We start from the raw sequence: 24,247 nt of genomic DNA on the forward strand, positions 1-24,247 counted from the left end.
AGCAATATAAACTGTTTACATAATGACGTCGCTACTGTCATCATTGCTTTCACAAGCAATATGTTCCAATTTGTCCCTTGTCACATTTCCCTTTAGTTTCTGTGATCTGTGCTTGTTTCTAAGTTGATATCAATCAAATATTCCTTAGTATTTTTGATTTAAATTATTTTTAGGGTTCCGTACCTCAAAAGGAAAAAACGGAACCCTTATAGGATCACTTTGTTGTCCGTCTGTCCGTCCGTCTGTCAAGACCCTTTATCTCAAGAACGCGTGGACGTATCAAGCTGAAACTCACATGAAATACTCAGGTCTATTGTCCCTTTAAGCTGTGAAAATATCAAACTTCTAAGCCAAGCCAATCAAAAGATACAGCCGATTATGTCGATATTTTCAACAAATTTTCGACACTCGCAAAGGAATCAAAACTGTAGGTTTTGATTCCTTTGCGAGTGTCGAAAACTTACTACTTCCCGTAAACTCAGAATCTTGAAATTTGGCATAAAGCATTGTCATATAATGCAAATATAGGAAATATTGCGAAAATCTCATTTTTTTAGTTATATAATATAATAAAAATCCCAACTAATATTATAAATGCGAAAGTAACTCTGTCTGTCTGTCTGTCTGTCTGTCTGTCTGTCTGTTACGCTTTCCCGCTTAAACCTCGCAACCGATTTTGATGAAATTTAGCATAGAGATAGTTTGAGTCCTGGGAAAGAACATAGGATAGTTTTTATCCCGGTTTTTGAAACAGGGACGCGCGCGATATAGTTTTTCTGTGACAGACAAAATTCCACGCGGGCGAAGCCGCGGGCGGAAAGCTAGTATTTTAATAAAATGAAACTTACTACCTTATTTCTCACGAACAAATAAAGGTATCAAATTGAAATTTATACCAAATACTTAGGTTTATTGTCCCTTTAAGCAGTGAAAAAATCAAACTTCTAAGTTAACGCGATCAAAAGATACAGCAGTTTATACCGACACCTTAGACGAATTTCCGTCACACGCTAGGGAATCAAAACCTACAAGGTACTTCCCGTGAACTCAGAATCTTGAAATTCGGCACGAAGCAACGTTATATAGTACATATAAAGGAAAAATTGCGAAAATGATAAATTTGAAGTTACATAAAATATTAAAATATTATTTTTGCTTAAATGACATAATTTTTTTTTTAATAATTATAAACTTACTACCTACCCTTTTTCACATGAACGCGTAGAGATATTAAAGTTGAAATTCATATCAAACACTTCTTAAATCTAATTGCCTCTAAACTGTGAAAAATTCTAAATCAACGCAAAAATTCAAAACGCTGAGGTAGGTACCTACTTATAATCATACCGCATATTTTGAAATTCGCCACTACTCGCAACGGAATCAAAACTTAAAGACTAAGTACGATATCTAGTAAGTAATTTGATTTAATACGTCATAAATTGTAAACCGCTACGTTTGAACGGCGGAACCCTCGGTGTGCGAGTCCGACTCGCACTTGGCCGGTTTTTTTTTATTTTGACACGTGTTTGAAAAATCAAGGTCAGATTACAATAAAATAACAAGTGAAAACGTAACATTGCATTGCAACTCGCAATTTCGCAATATTGATGAGGAGATTCCATTGGAAAGTCTGTATTCATTCCTAGGATTCCTCTAACACCATCAAATTCAAGAGAATTCAAGAGAGTGCAGTTTCCCATCTCATGCTTAGGGACCACGGTTTAAAATAGTGTGGTTGCATAGAGCCTGCAACGGGCAACCGCGTGCGCAGCTGCTCATACTAATTTTCGATACAAAAGCAAGTGTTGGCGCCCTCACGAGTTTTAGCGGAGTTCCATATGGTAGCGGGAGTAGACTTAATGGAAATCTATGCTTCTCCGACGACCAGTTGTATGTGGAATACTCCAGAGTATGCGCACACAATAGCCTGGTGATTTTAGCACCTGAAGGAAAAACAAAAAAACATTGTTTACAAAGAAATCTGCGACAGGTGTAGTGTTTTAATTTTGTTTTAGAAAGATCTCTAAGCAAGAGCTGAAAATCAGTGTTCTGCTCATTTCAGAGCAGTGTCTACACTGAGCTCTCTGCTTTTTTGCATCGCTGCGGCACACTTATACCTTAGCGCGCAGGATTTTCTTTCTTTCTCTTTGTAATGTACTATATCTTTCCTGCTACTCCTGTGTTTATTAATCTTACTTTTTGCTTCTTTTGTGTCAATGTGTTTTGCAAATAAACCATTTATCTATCTATCTATCTATCTATCTCATAATCTTGTAAGTACTCAAATATTTAAACATAATAATTTGTAGATTTTGTATCAAAAATATAATCATTTGACAAAATTAATTTTCTTAGAATATTTTAATTCTATTAGAACCATTTTCCACTTCATCGCAGAAGAAGTCGCGGGCAAAAAGCTAGTATGAAATATGTAGTAGTTATTGCCCGAGGCTTCACCCGCTTGAAATTTAGTTTGTCACAGATCGTCATAAATTATAGCCTATACATTGTTATTCTGGTCGACGCCAGGGATGGATGAGCGTCGCTGTCGCTGGCGACAGGGTCTTCTGGTTCAGGGTTCATGGCGTAGGTCTCAGGCAAAATGAAATCCACTCGTAGAAATTAATAAACTCAGTGTATTCACGAAAATAATTACACACAGCACTAGAGTCGTATCGAAACTGAGTGTACCAAAGGTCTTGCGATAGGAACGTCCGACCCGAGTGATAGTTGAACACAGGCTGCCTAGTACTGCTGTACTGTACTGTAAAGTTTCATCAAAATCTGTTCAGTAGTTTTTGCGTGAAGTGTTACAAACATCCAGACATCCACACAAACTTTCGTATTTATAATATTAGTAAGACTAGTAAGAAGTAAGATAGTAAGATGAATTATTTTAGTTATTTGTTTACTTATAATAATATTTATTTATTTATTTCTTAGCTCTGTCTGATAATGGATCTGGAGGAGATGCAATGGCCACCTCCGTAACAAAACAATAAAACCCTATGGAGTTTGGGCTTGTGTGATTTGCCTTGACGAATATTTCGTATCCAGGGTCCGATGATGGAGTTGTAAGGGGGCAGATTTTTTTTCACTATGTGACTGTCTTTATTTTGTACTTAATATATATTTTACATATTGTACCTATTCGTGTTTCATTATGAATCGAAATATAAAAGACTTAATAAACTCTATTAAAAATTTAAATTAATTTATCAAGTTTGAATACCTCATTCTACCTTAAAATTAATAACTTAAATCAAGTCTTAATACGGTCACGGCTCAAGATTTTTTTGTCCATTTCAGCGTTCTTTTTACTCTTTTGACGTTGCGTTGACAGCTTTTACCTAAATTCGCGCGGAATATTTTTGTGAAATGGCTCTTAAGTCAAGAAAAGCTTATAGGCCTGTAGAATTAAACACAAAAATGAATTAAATCGGAATTCCTACTAAAGATTTTAGTGCTTTAATGGCTTCATTAGTTGCCCATAAAGACTCTCCTAGGTTTTCGACTTCGACGGAGTTGTGCTTAAGTGGTGGGGGCCCCCGAAAGGGGCGCTTTTTCGGTTTTCCAGTTATACCGCGTAAAGAACTTACCCTATCGAAAAGTGGTCTTCCTGACGGTTGAAGGGCATTTAATCCTGCATTAAATAAGACCAAATTCATATGTTTTGGACAAACCGTTCTCGTGCAAATGTTCGGCAAAGTACAAAATATGTGTATAATTAATGAAGACCACTTTTCGATAGGGTAAGTCCTTTACGCGGTATAACCGGAAAACCTAAAAAGCGCCCCTTTCGGGGGCCCCCACCACTTAAGCACAACTCCGTCGAAGTCAAAAACCTAGGAAAGTTTTAATGGGCAACCAATGAAGCCATTAAAGCAATAAAATCTTTTGTAGGAATTATTTCCGATTTAAAATCTAATTCTTCTGGCCTATTAATGCTTTATCTCTTTTGTGCATAGAGTCAGAACTTATGAAAAAGATTTCATACGTCGATATACCTACATTATTTTCTTGCGAGATTTTAAATTTGCTAAATCATTAATTAGTAAAACTTATTTGATCTCATTGTCTGTCACCATTAACGGAATTGTTAACATGTTATATTTTAATAGAAATTGTTTGCATTGTTTTTAAACTGTTAGGTCCAATAAAAAATATTTACCAAAAACAATGTTTACTGACCATACATTATTTTGCCTGTGTTCATAGTGTAGGTATTTTTAAGTCATGCCTTTGCCCACCTTAGGATTAGTACATACTGCTGTTTTAGGTCAACATTAAACTCTTCATTACATAGCGGGTTGCAATAATAATCTATTAACTGACAGAAATATCATTAAGTTCACAATCATACTATTAACGGGATTAAACTAACGTATTGAATTTCAAAAGTCAGTAGGTAGGGGCGGCAAAAATTGAATGGCCTACTAGCGGCAAATTTGTAAATCCGCCACTGCTTTGAAGTATTGTTACGATTCTAAATTAAATGTTATTAATTATCGAGTAACAATATTTTTAATTTTTTGAAATATTAGTTGATTTTTTATACCGCGGAAACTACGTGGTATTTTCAATCGGGAGTTTTACTATCATGTTTGTATAATTGAGCTCTATTTCATCAAATAAATGAGAATGTCCGATTTTACTTCTCCATACTGTGCGATGGAGTTAACCGCGCACCTCGCTGGAATGCAACTTCCTCGCATTCACCCCATAGAGGAATTATCTATGCATTCACCCGTACACGGCACACCTCCCCGCGTCAGCCAAGTCCGTACCGAGCGTCGATGTGACGTCACGGTTGCCAAGTGCGCAGCTAACTTGACCGGGTTGTACTGGTATCTACACAGTGTTTTATTGTTGAGTATTGAGTAAAACCAAAATCTTTTCTTTTCACGAACAACTCTACTCCTCATATTTATACTGCTATTCATGTATGTAGGGTAGGTAGGTATACTTTGTGTGTTTAAGGGTTCAGGAATTAAAATGCATTAGTAATCTTTTGTAAACAATTGTTTATTAACATTTTATTTTCCGCTGTCTCGCTGCACATTATTAATTCGTCACATACACTCGCTGGCAAATTATCACTGGTGCAGTGCCTGGCCACCCAGGCACCGCCAGCCATACAATGACTTGTGTGAATATATCTATGGAATTACACATTACTTCCAAGTTTCCAACTATTGACAATTAACTATTACTTTCATTTTTCTTTTGAAATCGAAAATATGTGAATATACTAAAGTAAATAGAAAGACAGATTGTACTCTGCAATACATAATGATCACTGGTCTCGCATGCAAAATAAACAATTTAAGAAAATAGCAAGAATAAGATTTTAAAAGATAAAGCTAGTGGAATGATTTGAATTTGTTACTTTCAGTATACTCACAGATCCTAATACAAATACATTCATGATTTTTAAGTAAAATGCGTCCAAAATAATCAAGAAGTCAATTCGCTTCAGTCAATTGTAAACAAAGCTCAAAAAATAATTCAATCAATGATTTCTCTAATAAAAATTAAGGGAATTCACAATAATGTAATTAAGTATCAATAAATTAATTAAAATACTGTCATTTTATTGGTCTGGTGCACAGTTAAGTTACATATAAATGGAATCATTAAAATTTCTCAAAAAGAAAAATGAAAGAAGTTCACTGTGATCAATTTTAAGTACAAAACATTATGTTATTAGTACAATTGTCTGTGTATTACTATTTCCGCATAATTTAAACTTACAATTTGTCATCTTACAAAATTAAATACAAGAACATTATTATTGATCATCAGTCTATTCATATCTCAATATAAATTTTACAATTGTCCTTTTACCATTTTAATCTACGTCCTGGTACAAAAGGCAACATAAGAGGTAACGCCTATCACTTACCAAATAATATCTACAAGAGTTTTATAAAACGGTAATTTAACATAAATTATTTCATAAACGGTTCGATCGATGAGCGACAGGCCCTATGGGGCTTGTGGCGCATCCAGCGAACCTATAAACACAACATATTTCAAGAACTGTACCTATTAAAATAAATAAGTTAAAACAACCTGAAATATCGAGTCCTATGTTGCCTGATGACACAAATAATATTGTCACAGTACTCTTACGAAAGTAATGGAGAATATACTTACAATTCTAAAACTTAATAGTTTTTTCTATACATGACTTAGGTTTCGACATTTGTTTCTTATAAGTACTCCTGATATTTAACCTATGGACTAACAACGCGCGTGATTTTCACAACTGATTTTTTCCGACGGCGACTCCCGCCCCCTCTATATGGAACATCGATATAGAGAGACCAAGAATGACCGTCAGGCAGGAACGTTAAGTTATTGTGCTAACTGTGATCTACATCCCAAGAACGGAAGCTAAAAAGGGTGAAAAAATCTATGTCGATTTTCAAGAAAACCTGAACAAGATTTTAACTGAAATATAACTTTCACTATAATAAATCATAGGAACAAACGACAATAATTAGTCAATCACAAATAAATCAATGTAAAACTGATGAACGCATCATTCGCGTTTTTCATAAATTAGGCTAAGAATCTTATTTTACGCACGGTTTGGTTTCTGTACTGGTGCGAGTCGAGGGGATAGTGTTAGTAGTGCGAGATTCCGCGGGGCGATACTGAGCGAGTGAGTCGAAATGGAAACGGTTGGAAATGAGACAGATCGAAGAATAAAGTTTCGGATCGGTAGAGGTTGAGTGGTCAGTATTGCCCCGCGGGGCGTGCCGCGCATCGGACCGTAGTGCATCGGCGTCGCTTCACACCGTTACCTACAGAGATCGCAGACGGTGGACAAGTCCACCCGGCCCCTCGGCGAACGCGGTCCTCGCCCGAGCGGTTGCGGCCGCGGCTGCCAGAACTGGCAGTGAATTTTGATCCAAAGTTTGACAGGCGAAGATATTCGGCGAATAATGATAATAATACTCTGGCAACCGCAGCCGCAAGGCTGGCTCCGGAGCGATCACGTGTACGTTACGCGTCCGTTTTCCAGGCGACGTTCACCGATATAGGGCGGAAAACGCGATCCGTCCCGCCATTACTATTTACAGGGCGTACGAATCGCAAATAAATACACCGACGATTAAATCTAGCCGTTTATACAGGTGTCACTTTACACTTTATCTCTATATTTACAAGCGGCGCACAGCCTGGTTCGCACGAGCGTCCGTTGAATAAATAAGTTATATTGTCCACTGGGGGAGGTCGAGCACTACACTTGCGTGGCAAACGTAGGCGGTAAGCAGTGGTCGTCGAGCACATACACCCCTCCGCCTTCCAGCGCCCGCTTCACGAGCGATGTATCGCTGCAACAAGAGAAATAACATTCATTAACACGTTGATTCAATAACGTTGGCTTAAATTAACGGCATTGTACTGAACAACTTGATTGCGGTGGCGTGTCTGGAGATTAGTTTTCACGTACGTAAATAGTTTGACTTTGAGAAAATGCTTGTGATTGCTCATACCGGTAGTGTGGTAACGTTTTTGCACGATGTATTCAATTTAGGTAACTTTGGCCTAGGTGCTCACCACCGATTTTTTTTGGCCGATAAGTAGTTGAGTCGAGCAGTTAATCAATACGGAGATGTATGAAAGTGCGCACATTACACCGATTTGGTATCGGCCGGTTCTTCATAGAAGTTAGAAACGGGTCCAACTATCGGCCAACTAAAAATCGGTGGTTTGCGCCTAGGCTTAACGCTGGGTTGTGACATCTTACTTTAACTTTGACAAAAATCAAAAATCTGTGAAACTCCATACAAAAAGCACATAAAGTTAGGGTCAAAGTTATATGATGCAATTCAGCCTAAGTGATTTACAAGCTTACATTGGGTCATTGTTACAGTTCCACCAAGTTTACGAAGATCTATTCTTATCATTTTGCTCATCAATATCATCAGGTTATTTTGACCATTATTAACATACTAGCTTTCCGCCTGCGGCTTCGCCCGCGTGGAATTTCGTCTGTCACAGAAAAACTATATCGCGCGCGGCCTTTTTTTTTTTAAACCGGGATAAAAACTATCCTATGTCCTTTCCCGGGACTCAAACAATCTCCCTGCCAAATTTCATTAAAATCGGTTTAGTGGTTTAGGCGTGAAAGAGAGACAGACAGAGTTACTTTCGCATTTATAATATTAGTATAGATAGTATAGATTAGGTAGTTCGAAATGGAGAAATTATGCTTACCTATTAGCACAATACGCGGAGTCGGCGGATAGCCGCGAGAGCCTCGGGTCGAGCGCAGCCAGAAGCCGCGCCGCGCTCTCAGTATTAAGCGTCTTGCGCTTGCACTCCTCCGCCGCGGCGTTGTGAGCGTTCTGGCACTCAGCCGCGGGCGCGTCACACTTGCCCCACGTGTTGCGGATCACCCGCCCCCCTCCCCCCGCGTTGGCTGCGTTCTGCGCCCGCGCCTCGGCATCGGCCGCGTTCTGCGCACGCTTCCGTCGCCGCCTCACACACGCCACCGCCACCGCCGCCGCCAACGCCACCGCCGGCACCAACGCCGACAGCGCCGCTATCAACGCCACGTGGCGGCCCGACAAACTCTCCTCCTCCCCCATGTTATCCCCCACTCGCTTCAAATGATCCCCCGCCGGTTTGGAAACAAAGTCCGCTAGCAACACCGTACACGATTTCCCGCCCCACCCTGCGGAACAGTCGCAGTGGTAGCCGTTCACTCGGTCGCGACACGTTCCTCCGTTCTGGCAGGGCGATGAATCGCACTCGTCTATGTCGATGCTGCAGTCCTTTCCAGCGAAACCGGGTAAGCAACGGCACTCGTAGTCGTTGTCCAGCACCAGGCACTTGCCGCCGTTCGCGCAGGGCTTCGCTAAGCATAAGTCTACGCGCGTCTCGCAGCGAGCCCCCACGAAGCCGGGCGCGCACTGGCAGCGTCGGTCGTTCACCAGGTCCACGCAGGTCCCGCCGTGTTCGCAAACGATCCCTGCGCAGTCGTCGATGTCGATTTCGCATCGGTTGCCCTTGAATCCAGGTTTGCAGGAGCATCGGTAGCTGTCGCCGGCCCGGGAGCACGTCGCGCCGTTTCTGCAAGGGTTTCCAGCGCACGGATCGGCTTCCATCGCGCAGTCGGGTCCGGCGAATCCAGGTGGGCACACGCAAACGTAGCCGGACGATCGTGTTTCGCAGCTGCCGCCGTTCCGGCACGGCTGGTCGGCGCAGGTCAGAATTCGCGTTTCGCATTGGGCTCCTTCGTATCCGGAGGGGCACGCGCACACCAGTTCCTTGCCCTCTTGTACGCACGCTCCTCCGTTCAGGCACGGTCGAACGGCACAGGAATGGAGGGACTTCTCGCAGTTGAGCCCGGTGAACTCCGGGGGGCAGACGCAGGTGTAGCTGCCCTGGCCGGTGTTGTGACAAGTCCCCCCGTTTTTGCACGGTCGATGGTTCGTGCAGTAGTTGAGGTCCTGGTTGCAGAACAGCCCGCCCCAGCCCTCCTCGCAGATGCAGTCCCAGGGCTTGGAGCAGGTGCCGTGGAAGCAGCCCGGATGCCGCTGGCACTGGTCGCAGAGCTCGCCCACCCAGCCCGTGTGACAACTGAAATGAAAGGAAAACACACGTCAGAAAAGAATACGTGATAACAAGGGGCTAAAAAGCGTCGCCTTTCTTTTCGTGCGGAACAATGAGGAGGATGAATGATTCAGCCGCGGAGGGAGGCGGGTCGGCGTTTAGCACAAAAGTGTGAAGTGGACACTCACATGCACTCGTCGGGCTTGAGGCAGTGGCCGTGCTCTGCGTCGCAGCCGGGCAAGCACCTCGCTGCAACAAAAAGTACATTCGTTAGCGCGTCGAGACAAAGGGGCGAACACAATGAGCGGAGGATATCTTTAATTTACGTGGGGGGGATGCGAGCGATTAATCACGTGAATGAGAACCGATGTGAAGGCATTTGCGCTGGAATCTCGCGGTTCTGCAAAGGACACGCCGCAAAGAGAGAGGTTCGCGTCCCGGCCGGGGGCGAGGTCGCGCTCCAACAATTTATCTCCCGCTCGCAACGATCCACCATAAACTTTATAATAAATTATTTTTTACTAGAAGTTCCCGTCATACGTTTCCTAGTTATAAATCGAATCCTTCGCTATTTAAAACCATCTCGGAGCGGAGATATTTATAAAGGCTTAGAAAGATGAATATTTAAGTCCGGCTCGTGATGTATTAGAGGCGTAATATGTGCGCATCGTTAACTGTGTGATTTACGTTCTATACACGGCGAACCTTACCCTGTTCTAAAGTTACAGTGTGAAGAAAGTGCCGTGGTATGCGAGGCGCGGCCGGCGTGCATCGCGCTGCAAAAATGCACTAAGTGTCCGTCGACAAAAGAGCGAGCGGCGATGTATGGTGAACGTTGGAAAGTGTTTTGAAATAAGAAGTCGGAGCGCGAACTCGTATCGGTCGGGTGCGCATGGGCAAGTTATCGGAGCGAATACAAAGGGGGCAGATAGCGCGGGGAGCCTAACCGTCACTCGACCGTTACTATTCCCCTAACTCGCTAGAAAAATACTAGACGCCATCTTGCCAGTCTATTCCGATGCAAATGTTGGATTATTCTCGGTTGGAATTGAATAAGGAAGCGATTTGCGCGAAGCTCCTCGCACCGTGGATTTTCAGAGCTTAATTCGGTCTGGTAATTGAAATAGATTAGGCACCCCGCTGGCTCTCCACTTCGTAGGTTTAAGCGCAACCAGCGAGCGCAAAGCTCCCCAAACTTGTTCGCAAATCGGCTTACGGCGCACTCGGGCGAATTGCTGGAGCTTTATTATGCCTGTTTGTAGGGGAAACGAAAACAATCAGCTTTCACGGAGGATTTCACACTTTCACGAATACGTGTTTTAAGTTACATGTATTCTCATGGCCATTATAGCGAAGAATAATAACATTTTACGAGATACATTAAGCCGAACGAGTGGAAGCGCCTTCGACGGCCCAACAAAGGAGATCAAACGCGCTCAAGTGTCAGACTGTTGCGCTCCACCACTCTAGCCAGAGTACCACTCGACTTATCGTGACCCTTGAACGGTATTACGGTAGGTAAAACGGGAGTCGTAAAAATTACTCCCCAGAAGTAGCCGTAAGTGGAGTTAAAAAGCCGCGGGGAGGATGTTTATGCGTCCTCCTGCACCATCAATTAATTATCAATGGGCACGAACAGTATCGATTTCTAATGGAGTAGCGTGCCGCAGTGCGACCAAGGTCTCGCCGAGCACAATCTTCGACCTTTGCCGAGGCCAGGTAAGAGACAAAAAGCGACCTTCCCGAAGGATGTTTGGCCCTTCCCACGTGTTCGGGTTTTGGCAAATATTAACTGTTCTACACAGCTGCCTTCATCCGAACGGAAATTAGGAGCGCGTGGGATTCGCGATGCAATACAGAAAGTAATATTCGTGAGAACTCCACTGTTGTTAACAATTAGGCGAAATTAAGCGTCTGTAAAGGCTCCTCTCTGATGTTAACCCGTCATTAAGAATGAGAGCTGGATGCGGGATAATGCCGTCGGGACATGCAAATAAGTTTTTCTGGATTGTTAAGCTTTCCCAGAAGGCAGATACCGTTCGGCAGATGTGAGGCAAGTTTCGTGACACGGTCAAGTACAGAGTTTATTTCGATTGGTGTTCAGTTCTCGGTTAAAGGTGTTTTTGACCCGGTTCGCGGCATCTGTGTTGCGGCCGCGCAATGTGTGTGTGAGCGAGCGTACAGCGTTGTTTTCATTTCATTATGGCCGCTTCTCTCGCTTTTACATTTTCGTAATCGCCGATACAAACTCAACTGATAGGGTTGCCGAGGCTTTTATTGGTATACATTTGTAATAACGTATGATCGTTTGCATTCGCGAAGCAGTGTATTTCACACGTTCAATTTACTGGTTGTGGGATTTTGTGGTGCTTTTTTTTTGTTTGGAATCGTGGGTTGATCGGTTAATGTTTTGTTTTTCCAGAAAATTGTGATTTCGCGGTGATCCTGTCGCGTGGTGGTACTAGGAGCTCATGGCTCGCGGGCGGGCAGCCCTGGCGTGCGAGCGAGAGGGCGCGCTAGCGGGGCCGGCTCCTCCGTCTCTGTCGGGCGCGTTTTTTGCGGCGCCGGAGTGTGGGAACGCGCCGGCAGGTGGGGCTGCCGAGATTGCGACGCGACATCCGCCCAGCCACAATGCATCTCAAGACGCACCGCTTTGTTTTACAATACGCGACGCGATGTGTTTAACATACGTCAGAACCTTGTAATGACGTTTGAAACGAATAGATAGTTTTTAGGTCGGGCTGGAAGCGGGGTTTGTTGCAATGACGAAAAACTCGTTACATCGATCGCGGTGGCTAATGATGCGGCGACTGCGGCTTTTGTTTACAAATGAAATGCGTTTTGGAGGCGCGACCACACGCGGTCGCACGCCGGTGCTCGGTTGACTGATGAGCACACATTATGCCCGTGTCACTCTGGACCTGTCGCGTCACTCAGACACTTCCAAACATCTTAATAATACATTTCTCGTTTTGGGAGCGGCGTTATCTCCTCAAGTGGCTAATCTCATTTGAGACGGCCGTAAACTTAATTTAGTTGCGATTATACAAAAATTAATAATCCACTAACGACTCGAGGAGGCCTCGTAAAAACCAAGTGTTCGTGTTACTGTGGAAACTAAATATAAAGCGATTGTTTCGGAAAATAATGCGTAATTATGAAGGTACAACGTTCTAACATTCGTGATACGAAAAAAAGAAATTTATTACGAGTCATTTGCTTGGATGTCGGCCGATGCCCACAGGAAGCTGATAAACTTTATAAATTTTATGAATAGTCCAACACTCGGTTATGGAATATAAAAATGGTGGGGCTAATTAAAACAACGATTTATAGTGGCGATGCTAGCAGATAATTTGAGTCATTATTACCCGGGCATATGCTTACGAACGCCGTTTTTGTCCGCAAATGGATAAAGCTGAAGTTAAACAACTAGATGTTCCCCCGAATGAAAATAGACACGTCAAAGTAAATTGTGCCGGTCGCATGTCCATATTTACACGCGAAGGTTTCTATTGTCACACGAGTTCGATATTGCTCAACATGTTAACATACCGCTGTTTCCCTAACTAATGTTAAACGCAACTAAATTGGACAGCCTTACAAAATGTTTCAGAATACTAAAGGTAAATTCAAATAAACCGTTCGTATACGGCCAATTATATAATTTCGTTCTCATGCATAAGGACGGCCGTTTCAATTATTTTTATGAGAGGATGCTACGCTAAAAATTGTCATGCCCGTTTTAATGAGGAAGAGAGAATTGGGGGCCACATTTAAAATTATTTGGGAATTTGGAACGGCTTCCAACATTAATGTGAGTCGAATAGCGAAATGTATAAAACTGATTAGCTTATGTCAATTCGAAGATACTATTGAGCTCGGAGGCAACTTTCACAAGCAAAGGTCAGTGTTCTTTAGCTGTAAAATTGATGAGTACATGACAATATTAATGGTAAATGTTAGGTATAGCATTCCGTCCTTGATCTTTCGAGGCTTAAATATGACGTTGTAAAACCAGAGTTGCATCCGGTGACTGCGGCGACATTATTTAAGTTAACCTACTTCTCGGCATTTACAATGACCGGACCAGTCGTATGCAAATTTTCAAGAAAGAAATCAATTATCTGGCTCATTCACGTGATTAAACAAATTCAGTGTCATAAAAAGGCAAAGGAATGAAATTAAAAGGACGTGGGACTTTAAATAGAATAAGCTTTTACTTCTAAACCTGTCCAAAGTATCCTTTTAGCATTCATCATCATCAGGTCATGTTTTGGTCCCCACTGCAAAAGCATGACCTTCTCTAATTGCCAAAATGGACCCTTGGCAAATGGACAATGTATCCAGGGACAAATGGACCATGGATCCAGGGGCAAAAGGACCATGGATCTAAGGGCAAATGGATCCAGGGTCAATGGACCATGGATCCAGGGCTAAATGGACCATGGATCCAGGGGCAAGTTTTTTTGTTATGTGACAGGAGTGGACAATTTATCCAGGGGCAAAAGGACGATTTGGCATCAAAATTGACAAACTTACGTTTCGAGCAGTAATCCCCGGTCCAGCCCGTTCTGCAGACGATCTCCCCAGAGGAAGAACAGGTGTAGTGTCCGAAGGCATCATCCCTCGGCCTGCAGAGGACTTCGCATCCCGCTCCGTAGTAGTGGGCGGCGCAGGTGACCCGGTAGGACAGCCTGAGGTGGGCCCCACCAGCGCCGCCCCATCGTTGCTCCTCCTCCACCCATGGACCCCCCACGTCAGCAATGCTCTGCTTCGTCATCCGCGCGATTAGGGTATCTGGAAAAGAATAGGGTTCTGGTTAGGACTTGCTGTAGTCTGGTAGAGTCAAGGTCAAGATATGATCGATAGCTTTTGACAACATTACAAATATTTATGTAGTTCTTATTACACTTGTGGGTGGATCGTTTTAACACGTAAGGTTCTCACGAGTCAATTTACATAAATAGTAATTCAAAGACAGTACAGATAATCTTCTAAGTTTATGTAAGCTAAAAGCTTGTTGAGTAAATATTGCGAACAGTCCAACCATAAATCTCGAACTGGTGAACGCGGTCGGAATTTAAAAAGGATAATGGCGCAATTAATCTGATTATAATCTGAAGAAAATCAAATATTTGTTTATCACCGTGGGAAAGGGTTACAGAAGTAAATTGACCTGTTAACCGTCCGTTTGACGCCCGCATTGGACCGTGAGATCTCATTGTTCGGAGTGATTCACTGTTTTGATTCCGAGGCGCCCGTTGTGATTGATTAATAGTTTTAAACTACATTCTTCTACCAACTTAACCAGTAACTAAGCAGTGACATAACTAAGCAAAATAAAAACCCGGCCCTGAAAACTACCCGTGATTAAAAAACTGCCCGTCCATTCATCAAAGCGATGTAAGTGGCGAGTCGAAGGCATGCTGAGAAATCTCAGAGCCGGCGAGTTCCTACCTTTATTTATTTCTCGTCGTGTATGCCCGCTTTTTACTCTTGTTGCCTCGGTGGTACATTCCTAAGCCGGTAATCCCGACAGCAGATAAAATTAAACCAGACGCGAAACAAAATTAAAAGGTATATAAAAACGATCGATCCCGACTAATTTTGTGGCGTATGGTATTCGATACGTGTCCTTTGTTTCATTTTGTGGGGTTGCGATATGGGGCTGGTAATGAGTCGGCACTCGGCACTCGATTCCGTTTTGTTTACGAGTCCGATGATCGGCAACGTATCGATATTCATTTGTTCCGATCGAGTTGTCGACGCACGAGACTGAAATATCTGTAGAATTGAACACGACTCGTCGATGAAGGATAGGCTTACAAAGATATTATCGCTCTAATAAATTTCAAAAGATACGCGCGGGTTCATACGCACGTCTATACCGAACCAGATTCAGATGTATGTAACGAGAGTTTAAGACCCTTTTAGTAGTTTAGTGCTAAACATTAAATTATAGCGATAAAGTTGAAATAATAAGCCACGCTATTGAAGCTAAATGCAACAAAAACTGGCTAAGTGGACCTTTCGAACACGCATAAGCGTAGGGCTCTTTAGGTTATTTTCTTTTTTATATTAACTAAAGAGAACTACAGTAGAATCTCGATTATCCGGACCTCGATTATCCGGATATCCGATTATCCGGACTCATTCTTCACGGTTTCTAATTACCGATTCAGGGTCTGGACCCATAAAAACCGAAGGCGCCGCCACCGTAACATGGTACGGACGTCTTCTTAGTTAATTGTTAAAAGAAATGGATGACCAATGGTCTAAAATTTAGATTTTTAGACTCTAAAATGATGTATTGAAAACCCTTTCTATTGTAAAAAGTTAATTATTGTTTGATTTTACTTTGAAATCGATTATCCGGATTTTCGATTATCCGGAACACCCCTGGTTTTAATTGATCCGGATAATCGGGATTCTACTGTACCAAAAAGGAGGCGAAAAACAATTTTGATTTAGTCGAGACAAGCATTTGATACGAACGGAACTCGAAAACAATTTAAACGTGTCTTTATATGGATGCAAATAAAATTGACATACGGCGAGATAAACGATCGACAGATTAATCGTAAAAGACCAATTAAGATGGTTACACCGGAAAATACAGTTACTCTTGTATTTTAGTTTTTATACGGACATTTCGTATGTGGAGCGCGAGATAAGCTGTAACTAATAAAGATAATTTCTTTTCTTTATTTACGTTACTTAGCTAACTTGTTTTTTCAGATGCCAGCTATAAACATTTCTTATTACTATTACTAATTGGCAGAAATAGTAATTGAATTGGATAATAAAAAAACATTTGAAAGTCAACATTAACAATGTACAGGAAAATATAAAATGGAAAATGAAAACTATGCTTGTTTTTATGGTTTATGATTCTACAAGAATATGATTTGCAATGTATTATGTATGTGTGCTATGAAATTATTCAAGTACAAAGGAAGGTTATTAAAGTCAAGTGTGCAGGGTTCGACGGGAATTAGAAAAATGACGTGTGGGAACGGAGTGCGGGCCTCTTGCAATTTGCCGCGAATTTACAATAACGCCAAGAGTCACCCAGTAATTTCAACCTTACGGTCAAGGCAGCAAGGGAAATATGCGAAGCGAACTTCTGTGCCGACCGTACCGGGGAATTATGGCCACCGACCACTGCCGATTCAGGTGCAGGGTTGTCAGTGCGCAGTTTAAACGAAAAACTCTTAAAACATTATTAATAGCTCTCGTTACACCTACCACTTAATATTGATGGGTATAATTTTCAAGTTTGCGAACTTTTTCGAGTGTTTAAACGTTGTTTATAGCCAGCCCTAAACTATAGCAGTGATTCGCAGGAAAACGCCGGCGTCTTAAGACGTTTCTCCATCAAGAGAAACTTTACCGCTCTGCCACCAAACAACCGCACAAATTACACTCATCATCCTAATTCCCAACCGTAACTATATTAAATGAAGGTGTACCCCACTATCGTCTATTAATGTAAACCCGATTCACAAATAAATAACACATTTAAAGAAGGACGAAGCCGTAACTGTGCGTACGTGCTGGCCGGCCGAAGATACCATGTTATTACCGAGCAGAGGTCACTACAAATAAACCGAGAATAAATCCGTACAAACGCCAATAAACAAAAACAAAAGAAAGCGAAATAACCGATAATTTGAGCCGCACTATCGGAGGCGGACGCGGCCGATTTGGGATGTTCGAAACGCGATTTTGGGAAACGCGGGATGCGATCACGCAATGCAGCTTCCGTCGCTATGATCGATGGAGCGATCGCCGGATGCCGGCTCATTCATTACACTCGCGGATTGACAACGTCTATCGCCCAAACTGGATCGACGCTCTAATTAGTGGTGGGCGTCGCAACGAAATCGAAATCGGTGACGCGACTTCGCGAGGTTCGACGACTCCGCAGCTGAGCCCGCATCATTATCGCCGTCTCGATTTCCACTTCTCGATTCGGACACCTGCCCGGCCGGTTGCCCGCCAGCGTTGTGGGAAACGGCCATCTCTTCAATGGACTGTGTACACAACGACGCACAACTTTTGTTTATAAAACTGTCCACTCCTAGCGGCGAGAACGTTTGAGGGGTGCGCCTGCGACTCGCACTAGATAAATAACTCGAGTGTTTAGGCTTAGAGTTCAGCCTTTCGAGAGGTTCAATTCGGAATAACAAAAGACGGCGGATTTCGCGTAACCCGACTAGGGATTGCAAATATTCGATAGATTTCTATTTCGAATATTCGAATATTTTTTCAGTGATATTCGAATATTATTCGAATATTCGAATACTTAAAAAAAAAAAAAAGTACTTAAATTATCAATGTTTTATTGCTGGTTTTATTGCTTTAGGAACTATATTATTTTAACTATTTAACAATATAGTTTTTAAAACAGTTATAAAATTCTCATCATCATCATAATTTCAGCCATAGAACGTCCACTGCTGAACATAGGCCTCTCCCAATGACTTCCACAATGACTGCTTGGCAGCGGCCTGTATCCAGCGCCTTCCCGCTACCTATATTTTATGAGGTATTCGGTCCACCTTTGTGGGTGGACGTCTCACGCTGCGCTTTTTGGTACGTGGCCTCCACTCCAGAACCTTGCTGCCCCATCGGCCATCATTTCAGCGTACTATGTGATCTGCCCATTGCCATTTCAGCTTGCTAATCCGTCGGGCTATGTCAGCGACTTTAGTTCGTTTACGGATCTCCTCATTTCTGATTCTGTCTCGTAAAGAAACCCTGAGCATAGCCCTCCCCATAGCACGCTGTGCAATTTTGAATTTATTTATAAGACCTATTGTAAGAGGCCACGTTTCCGAGCCGTGTGCCATCATTGGTAGAGGTAACACACACTGATTGAAGAATTTCGTCTTTAGGCACTGAGGTATTTTGGACGAAAAGATGTTGTATAGTTTCCCGAACGCTGCCCAGCCGAGTTGGATTCGACGATGTACCCTTTTCTCGAAATTTAATCTACCTAGCCGAATCGTTTGTCAGAGGAAGACATACTTGTCAACAGTCTCGAGAATCGAGCTCTAACCGAAACATGGACGTTGGACCTAAGCTTCGTTTTGTCCACGTACATCCGAAGGCCTGCCTGTTGAGAGACTCGATTAAGGTCTTCGAGCATTGTGCCAAGGTCTTCAAGCGATTCTGCCATGATCACAATATCGTCAGCAAACCGAAGCTGAGTGAAGCCGAACTTTCCATTCAAGGAGCTTAAAAGCGTCTGCCAATGCAGTGGTCAACGGTTTCGGAGATATAACATCTCTCTGCCTCACGCCTCGCTGCAGAGGAATCGCTCTCGTGCTCTGCTCCTGTACTCGGCTCGACATGGTAGCGTTTTTGTACAGGCATTTCAGCATCTCGATATACCGATAGTCAATACGGCACCGTTGAAGAGACTGCAGCACTGCATAAGTATCGATCGAATCAAAGGCCTTCTCATAGTCCAAGAAAAGCATCACCACGCTTCTATCCCATACCTCTGGCGTTGTTCTTTAGAGTAAGACGGGACGAGTTTCGGTGTTCCACCCGCCGCGTTCAGAAGCTCCCAGGTTATTCCGTCATCACCCGGTGCCTTGTTGTTCTTTAGCTGTTTGAGAGCCTTCCTAATCTCGTATAGGCTGATATACGGGATGTCTTTGGTATAGTGTCGCGTTAACCTAGCACTTGCATCTGTTGCTGAGTTATTAACAGGTTTGGAGGTATGTAGCTGTCCATAAATCTTTTCGATCTCACCCAGAACCTCGGCTTTTGTTGACATTACCGTCCGCCGTCTTCAGCATCGTTAGCTGACTTTGCTCAATAAAGTTGTCTCTTTCAGGTAATTTGGAACCTTGGTTTCGCAAGACAACTTATTGTTCACCAATGAAGTCGGAAGCATCAATGACTAGTTCTTTTAGTTGGTGATATGTATTTGATGCCTCCAACCACATTTGCAAACACTAAGTTGTCTTCGTTCTATCTTTTCTGTTAATTTTTGTAATATTCGAATATTCGAATACGTGTTAATTTACTATTCGAATATTAAATTTGGAATCTAAATTCGAATATTCGAATATTCGAATATTCGATTGCAACCTCTAAACCCGACACGGAGGACGCGGCTTTAAATTCACCATTGTTCAGTGAGAACACGGACATTTTCGTTCCGGGCAGAGAATCCGATGAATGCGGAGGATTGTGCAATGCACTCGTTACATTTCCAGACGGCTGACGTGGTGCGTTTAACCTTTGAGAAAGCCAATTAACAGCGTTGTAATCATAAAGAGAGCTCTGGGAACGGGAGGACGGCTAGAGCGCGTAATGAATTGACTAATAATGCACGGCCGGATAGCGAGATAAGCAGCCGTCACAACATAACTGTATCGATAATCGCATCTCGGTCGTGTAATGTCAGGCGGCGAGCGGTAGCGGGGCCCGCGGCGGAGCACCGGCCCACACGTAATTGCCTCGCCGAATCTCTGCCGATACACTTCACACGCTCTGCACCACCGTCGCCCACGGAACAGCGCTGCGGGACACTGGAAGTGTGCCCACCTATTATCCGAGCCATGTGCTCAGCATCTGTCGACGCCGCTTCCTGGCCAGCGCCTGCTACATCATAAATTGAGCCTTCCGGGACGTCTTCCGCGCTTTTTTATCCAGTTCAAGCCCTACGACGACGAAAGATGAAGTGTAAACTTAGAGCTACTTCCCTCAGAGGTACGTTTTTTAGCGTCGAGTAAACAACGGGCCGCAAGACGGGCCAGGTGCGGCCTTGCCTCGGGCAGACAAAAGATTTCGGTGAAGGAACGAGCGACAACATCAGAATCGCCGGCGACCATTGTTGTTTGTTTAGCAAGAGAATGCCTTTATGCGACTCCGTGCGCTAGTGCTATTCTCAACACAATCGCGTGTTTATCTTTATGATAAATGGGACAATTTAGTGACTCCCATATTTTAAGATTTCGATTTGGCGTATGAAATCGAAAGATTCAGGGGTCGTAATCGATTGCGTTGAACCGGTAAAGGGGACTTGCAGCTGTTGAGTTCGGTATTAGATAAAAAACCGAATGTGATTTAATTAAGCATTAGCCCAGTGAGTCGATAGTGAGTGAACACAAACGGCGCGGTGTAACCTGTTATTAAGGTTGATTAGATTTCTGTTGGTAACATTTCTCGGTAGTGAGGCGGCGCCGCCCATCGCTCCCGCGCCGTATTAAAAATATACCCGTCCTCTAAGCTATCCACTTCAGACGCTAATGATTTTCGGTAAACCGGCCGTAGACACACCTCGCCGTATCTCTAAATCTGTTTTAAGTAAATCACCGGGGTTTTTGTTATTCGGTCAGGAGTAGTAATTATGTCGGTCAGAGTGCAGCGGGATGAGAATCTAATTAAGAAATGGGCGTCGCCGGTCAGCATTCGCGTCCGCCATTTTGATAGTTTTGAAAATCGAAGACCTTTCCGTTGCGGTTGCAGGCGTTTTTTTTTTAGCGTAAGGAGTTATGTAGGTATATTGCACGGGGCGAATTATCATGATGATGTATTTACGAGCGGGTCGGGTACAATTCATTTGGAATCGTTTTTTCGGTCACGCCATGTCGCATGCACGCGGCAAACTGTCGATTCTTTATTGGGCGTTTAGACCGCGCGATATCAAAATGAGTCGAACTCGAATCGATTGTCTAATGATAATAATCTAAAATTATTCGTGCACATGGCATCGGTAATTTCGTGGATACGTTCGCGTGTGAGAAACGGTGGCGGTTCGCCTACTTTTGGACGGTTGCGTTCTCTGTCGTCTAGGTACCGGTCAATGGCCATCGGAATACATTAGAACATTTCTACTAAATTTTCGTCCTACAGAAGGCTGAGTTTATTAGAATAGTGTGCGCATTGCGACGCGACTCACGCGCAGCGCCCGTGCTCGGAACGCCAATCGTCCACGCCATGGGAACATTTTTGTCTTCCACGATATGATAATATGAGCATTCAAATATACATACTGTCCGTTAAATGCACGATAAACACCCCGAATTACAGTGAAACCTGAATGCGAGTGAGTCGTGAGCGACGTGATTTGAATTTTACAAGACGAGGATTTTCACGATCTTCTTTATCATAATCGTATTAGGATGAGGACTCACCATCAGATCTGGACGTTTCGTTCGTGTCGTGCCACGCTTCGACTATAAGCGAGAAGGTGCCCTGAAATAGAAAAGAAAAACACATTAAACTCGTTTCACGGACAGGAAATAAATGCGAATCTTATCGTGAACAAACACAACAAAGATAGTAGCCAACCCAATAATAAAAGCGCGGCGCTCTTGTGTCGATGTCGCATCGATATCACCATCATAATCGGATCGTTGCGATTCCGCTCGTGTTTTGTTTTTGCTCATCCATGCCAGCCGGAGATACCATCGATTCGGCATAACCTCTCTTCAAATCCATCAAAGTCTATTTTCGGACGGTACAGGCAATTACGGGCAGAATACAATATTAATTTCAGTTGAAGTTTGAAGTTAATCAAGTTACATAAAAATGAGACCTTTTGCAGAGGCAGTTGGGCATTTCAAATATTTCCTTTAGTTTACAACATTGTTGTAGCAGCCCGGCATGCCGGACGAGCGTAAATTAACATGATAGACAGGTGAACCAGGCAGCAGATGGCATGAATTGTTTCAATATCAGTCTAAAAATACCCGCGAGGCGACCGAGACGCGCGCACTTAAAGGACCCAATATGGGATCATGTAATAGTTTCGTGCCTTATAAAAAACAGGAACGAGCACATATCAGATAGTAAGATATTGACATTTGTGGATGTTTACATAAGGAGGCGAAACGGCAGTCGAAAATCGATTATGGGGTGATAAGGCGGGAGTAAACACTTTACAGGCGCCTGCGACGCTTATCGCGGCTTTTATGGCCTGTGAGGAGCGTTCATGCGAAAATGGACACTTTAGTTCAATGGGATTAAACGTTCTATGCCCGAAGATATTGCTACACAAAGGGCAATGACGTGTGGAAGAAGCGATATCAATGCTGAACAAATGATACACAGATTCACAAGAAAAACAACCCTTTTCGTTGAGACAAAGGAATATTCCCCTTATTGAAACACTATTCGTTTATGAAATTTCTCCCACCGTAAGAACCGGTCTGCTTGCCCATAAAACACTGCGTTCAGGCTCCGAACAACGAGCTCCTCACGACCTTAAGATCTGTAATCGATCTTTAATTGCGTACTCCGTAATCGTTAAATAAAACAAGAAACAATCGAAGATCGCCACTAGATTAACAACGAAAATAATAAGGATACAATTGCTATGCAGAATAAGGCGCGTAGGAAACAAAGTCGCTAATGCTTTATGGAATAAGCAGCGTTGCCAGACGTCCCGATTTTGGCGGGACGTCCCGATTTTTAAATCAAATTTAAATGTCCCGCGCGGGACAGGCTCTGTCCCGCTTTTCGGAGAGAGACACTCACTTCACCAGACTATTGTTTGAAACGCCATATTATTCTAAAGAATAATTTTTTTATTTCGATTTTGTTTTTTTTTTGTTTTTTTATTCTAAAGACGAATTTAACGATAGAGTAAATCTGATATAAAATATTATTTTTTGTTAAAATACATTTTCTATGGCTACTTTTGCTATCTATTGTCACGTAAACGTAATTTTAAGTCAAATAAAAGGATAAATATTTGAAAACCTTTGATTATATACGTTTTTTTACTATGTCCCGCTTTTGACGGAAGAATCCCGCTATTTTCACTCAAAAAGTACCAAAGTCCCGACTTGGCGAAAAAAAAAACTGGCAACGCTGGGAATAAGGGACCCAAGAAGGATGGAGAGTGCATTGTAATTACAAAGAGCACGTCACGGGTCGCCATGGCAGCTGCAACGGATATTAAGGGTCACCATATTAATCTGATCAGCACCTACTCTCTTAAGGAGTGATTCAGTTTTCCCCCGACAGATGTCGCCCGTTGTCAATTAAGAGCTTGATGAATGAAAACATCATTTGCATTGGCGAACAATAAAAGCATTTGCATGAACCAATACTGCTTCTCTAATGAACAATGATGATTGTCATGCGAGAACTCCAATACGAGAAATCAGTTTCTCCGATGCAAAAAACTAGCTTTTTCTGTCGTTTCTTGACATAGATCCATTAAGTTTAGACTGTGGTGAGTTTTGACGAATTTATAATAAGGTTTCGTTAAATACGACGACAATACAAGCGGACGTGTTATCGGCCGAAGCTGAATACTAAGCAGGCCGCCGCCGCCCGACCAACTTGAGCCTTATGCTCTTGTATCAATTTATCCGACTTTGTAATGAAACATCGACTTATCATAAACCTTACTCGGTGTAAATAAGGAGCGAAGGACGGTTGTCAAAATATTTTATTATGATTTGTGTCGTGTACTGGCGATCAAATATGGCCAGTCGTAGTGTACGTATTGATTTGTTAATCGAGTATGGAGAGCGCATTTCGGTCAGCTGTGGTGACTGGTGGCCGGTTGTAAGTATATGCCGGTTCCCACGACAGTGACTCTCGAGCTGCCCATAAAAAGCGACCGACGTAAGCGTACGTGTACAGGTAGCCTTTATAGACGTGTCGAGCTCGCAATACCGTATACTTACAT

General features: G+C 42.8%; 1 protein-coding gene across 1 annotated transcript in view; it reads right to left on the minus strand.

The window, feature by feature from the left end:
- Nucleotides 1-5,007: 5,007 nt before the first annotated feature.
- LOC135081519 (neurogenic locus protein delta) overlaps nucleotides 5,008-24,247 on the minus strand; it is a 36,044-nt gene continuing 16,804 nt past the window's right edge. Inside the window, exons 3-7 of the mRNA XM_063976246.1 lie at nucleotides 21,738-21,798; nucleotides 14,119-14,376; nucleotides 9,765-9,825; nucleotides 8,236-9,603; nucleotides 5,008-7,349 (exon numbers count right to left, since the gene is read on the minus strand). Coding sequence (XP_063832316.1) covers nucleotides 7,256-7,349; nucleotides 8,236-9,603; nucleotides 9,765-9,825; nucleotides 14,119-14,376; nucleotides 21,738-21,798 — 1,842 coding nt within the window. The 3' untranslated portion in view covers nucleotides 5,008-7,255. The remainder of the gene's footprint in view (nucleotides 7,350-8,235; nucleotides 9,604-9,764; nucleotides 9,826-14,118; nucleotides 14,377-21,737; nucleotides 21,799-24,247) is intronic.

The sequence above is a fragment of the Ostrinia nubilalis genome, chromosome 20 (assembly GCF_963855985.1).
Source record: "Ostrinia nubilalis chromosome 20, ilOstNubi1.1, whole genome shotgun sequence".
NCBI lineage: Eukaryota > Metazoa > Arthropoda > Insecta > Lepidoptera > Crambidae > Ostrinia > Ostrinia nubilalis.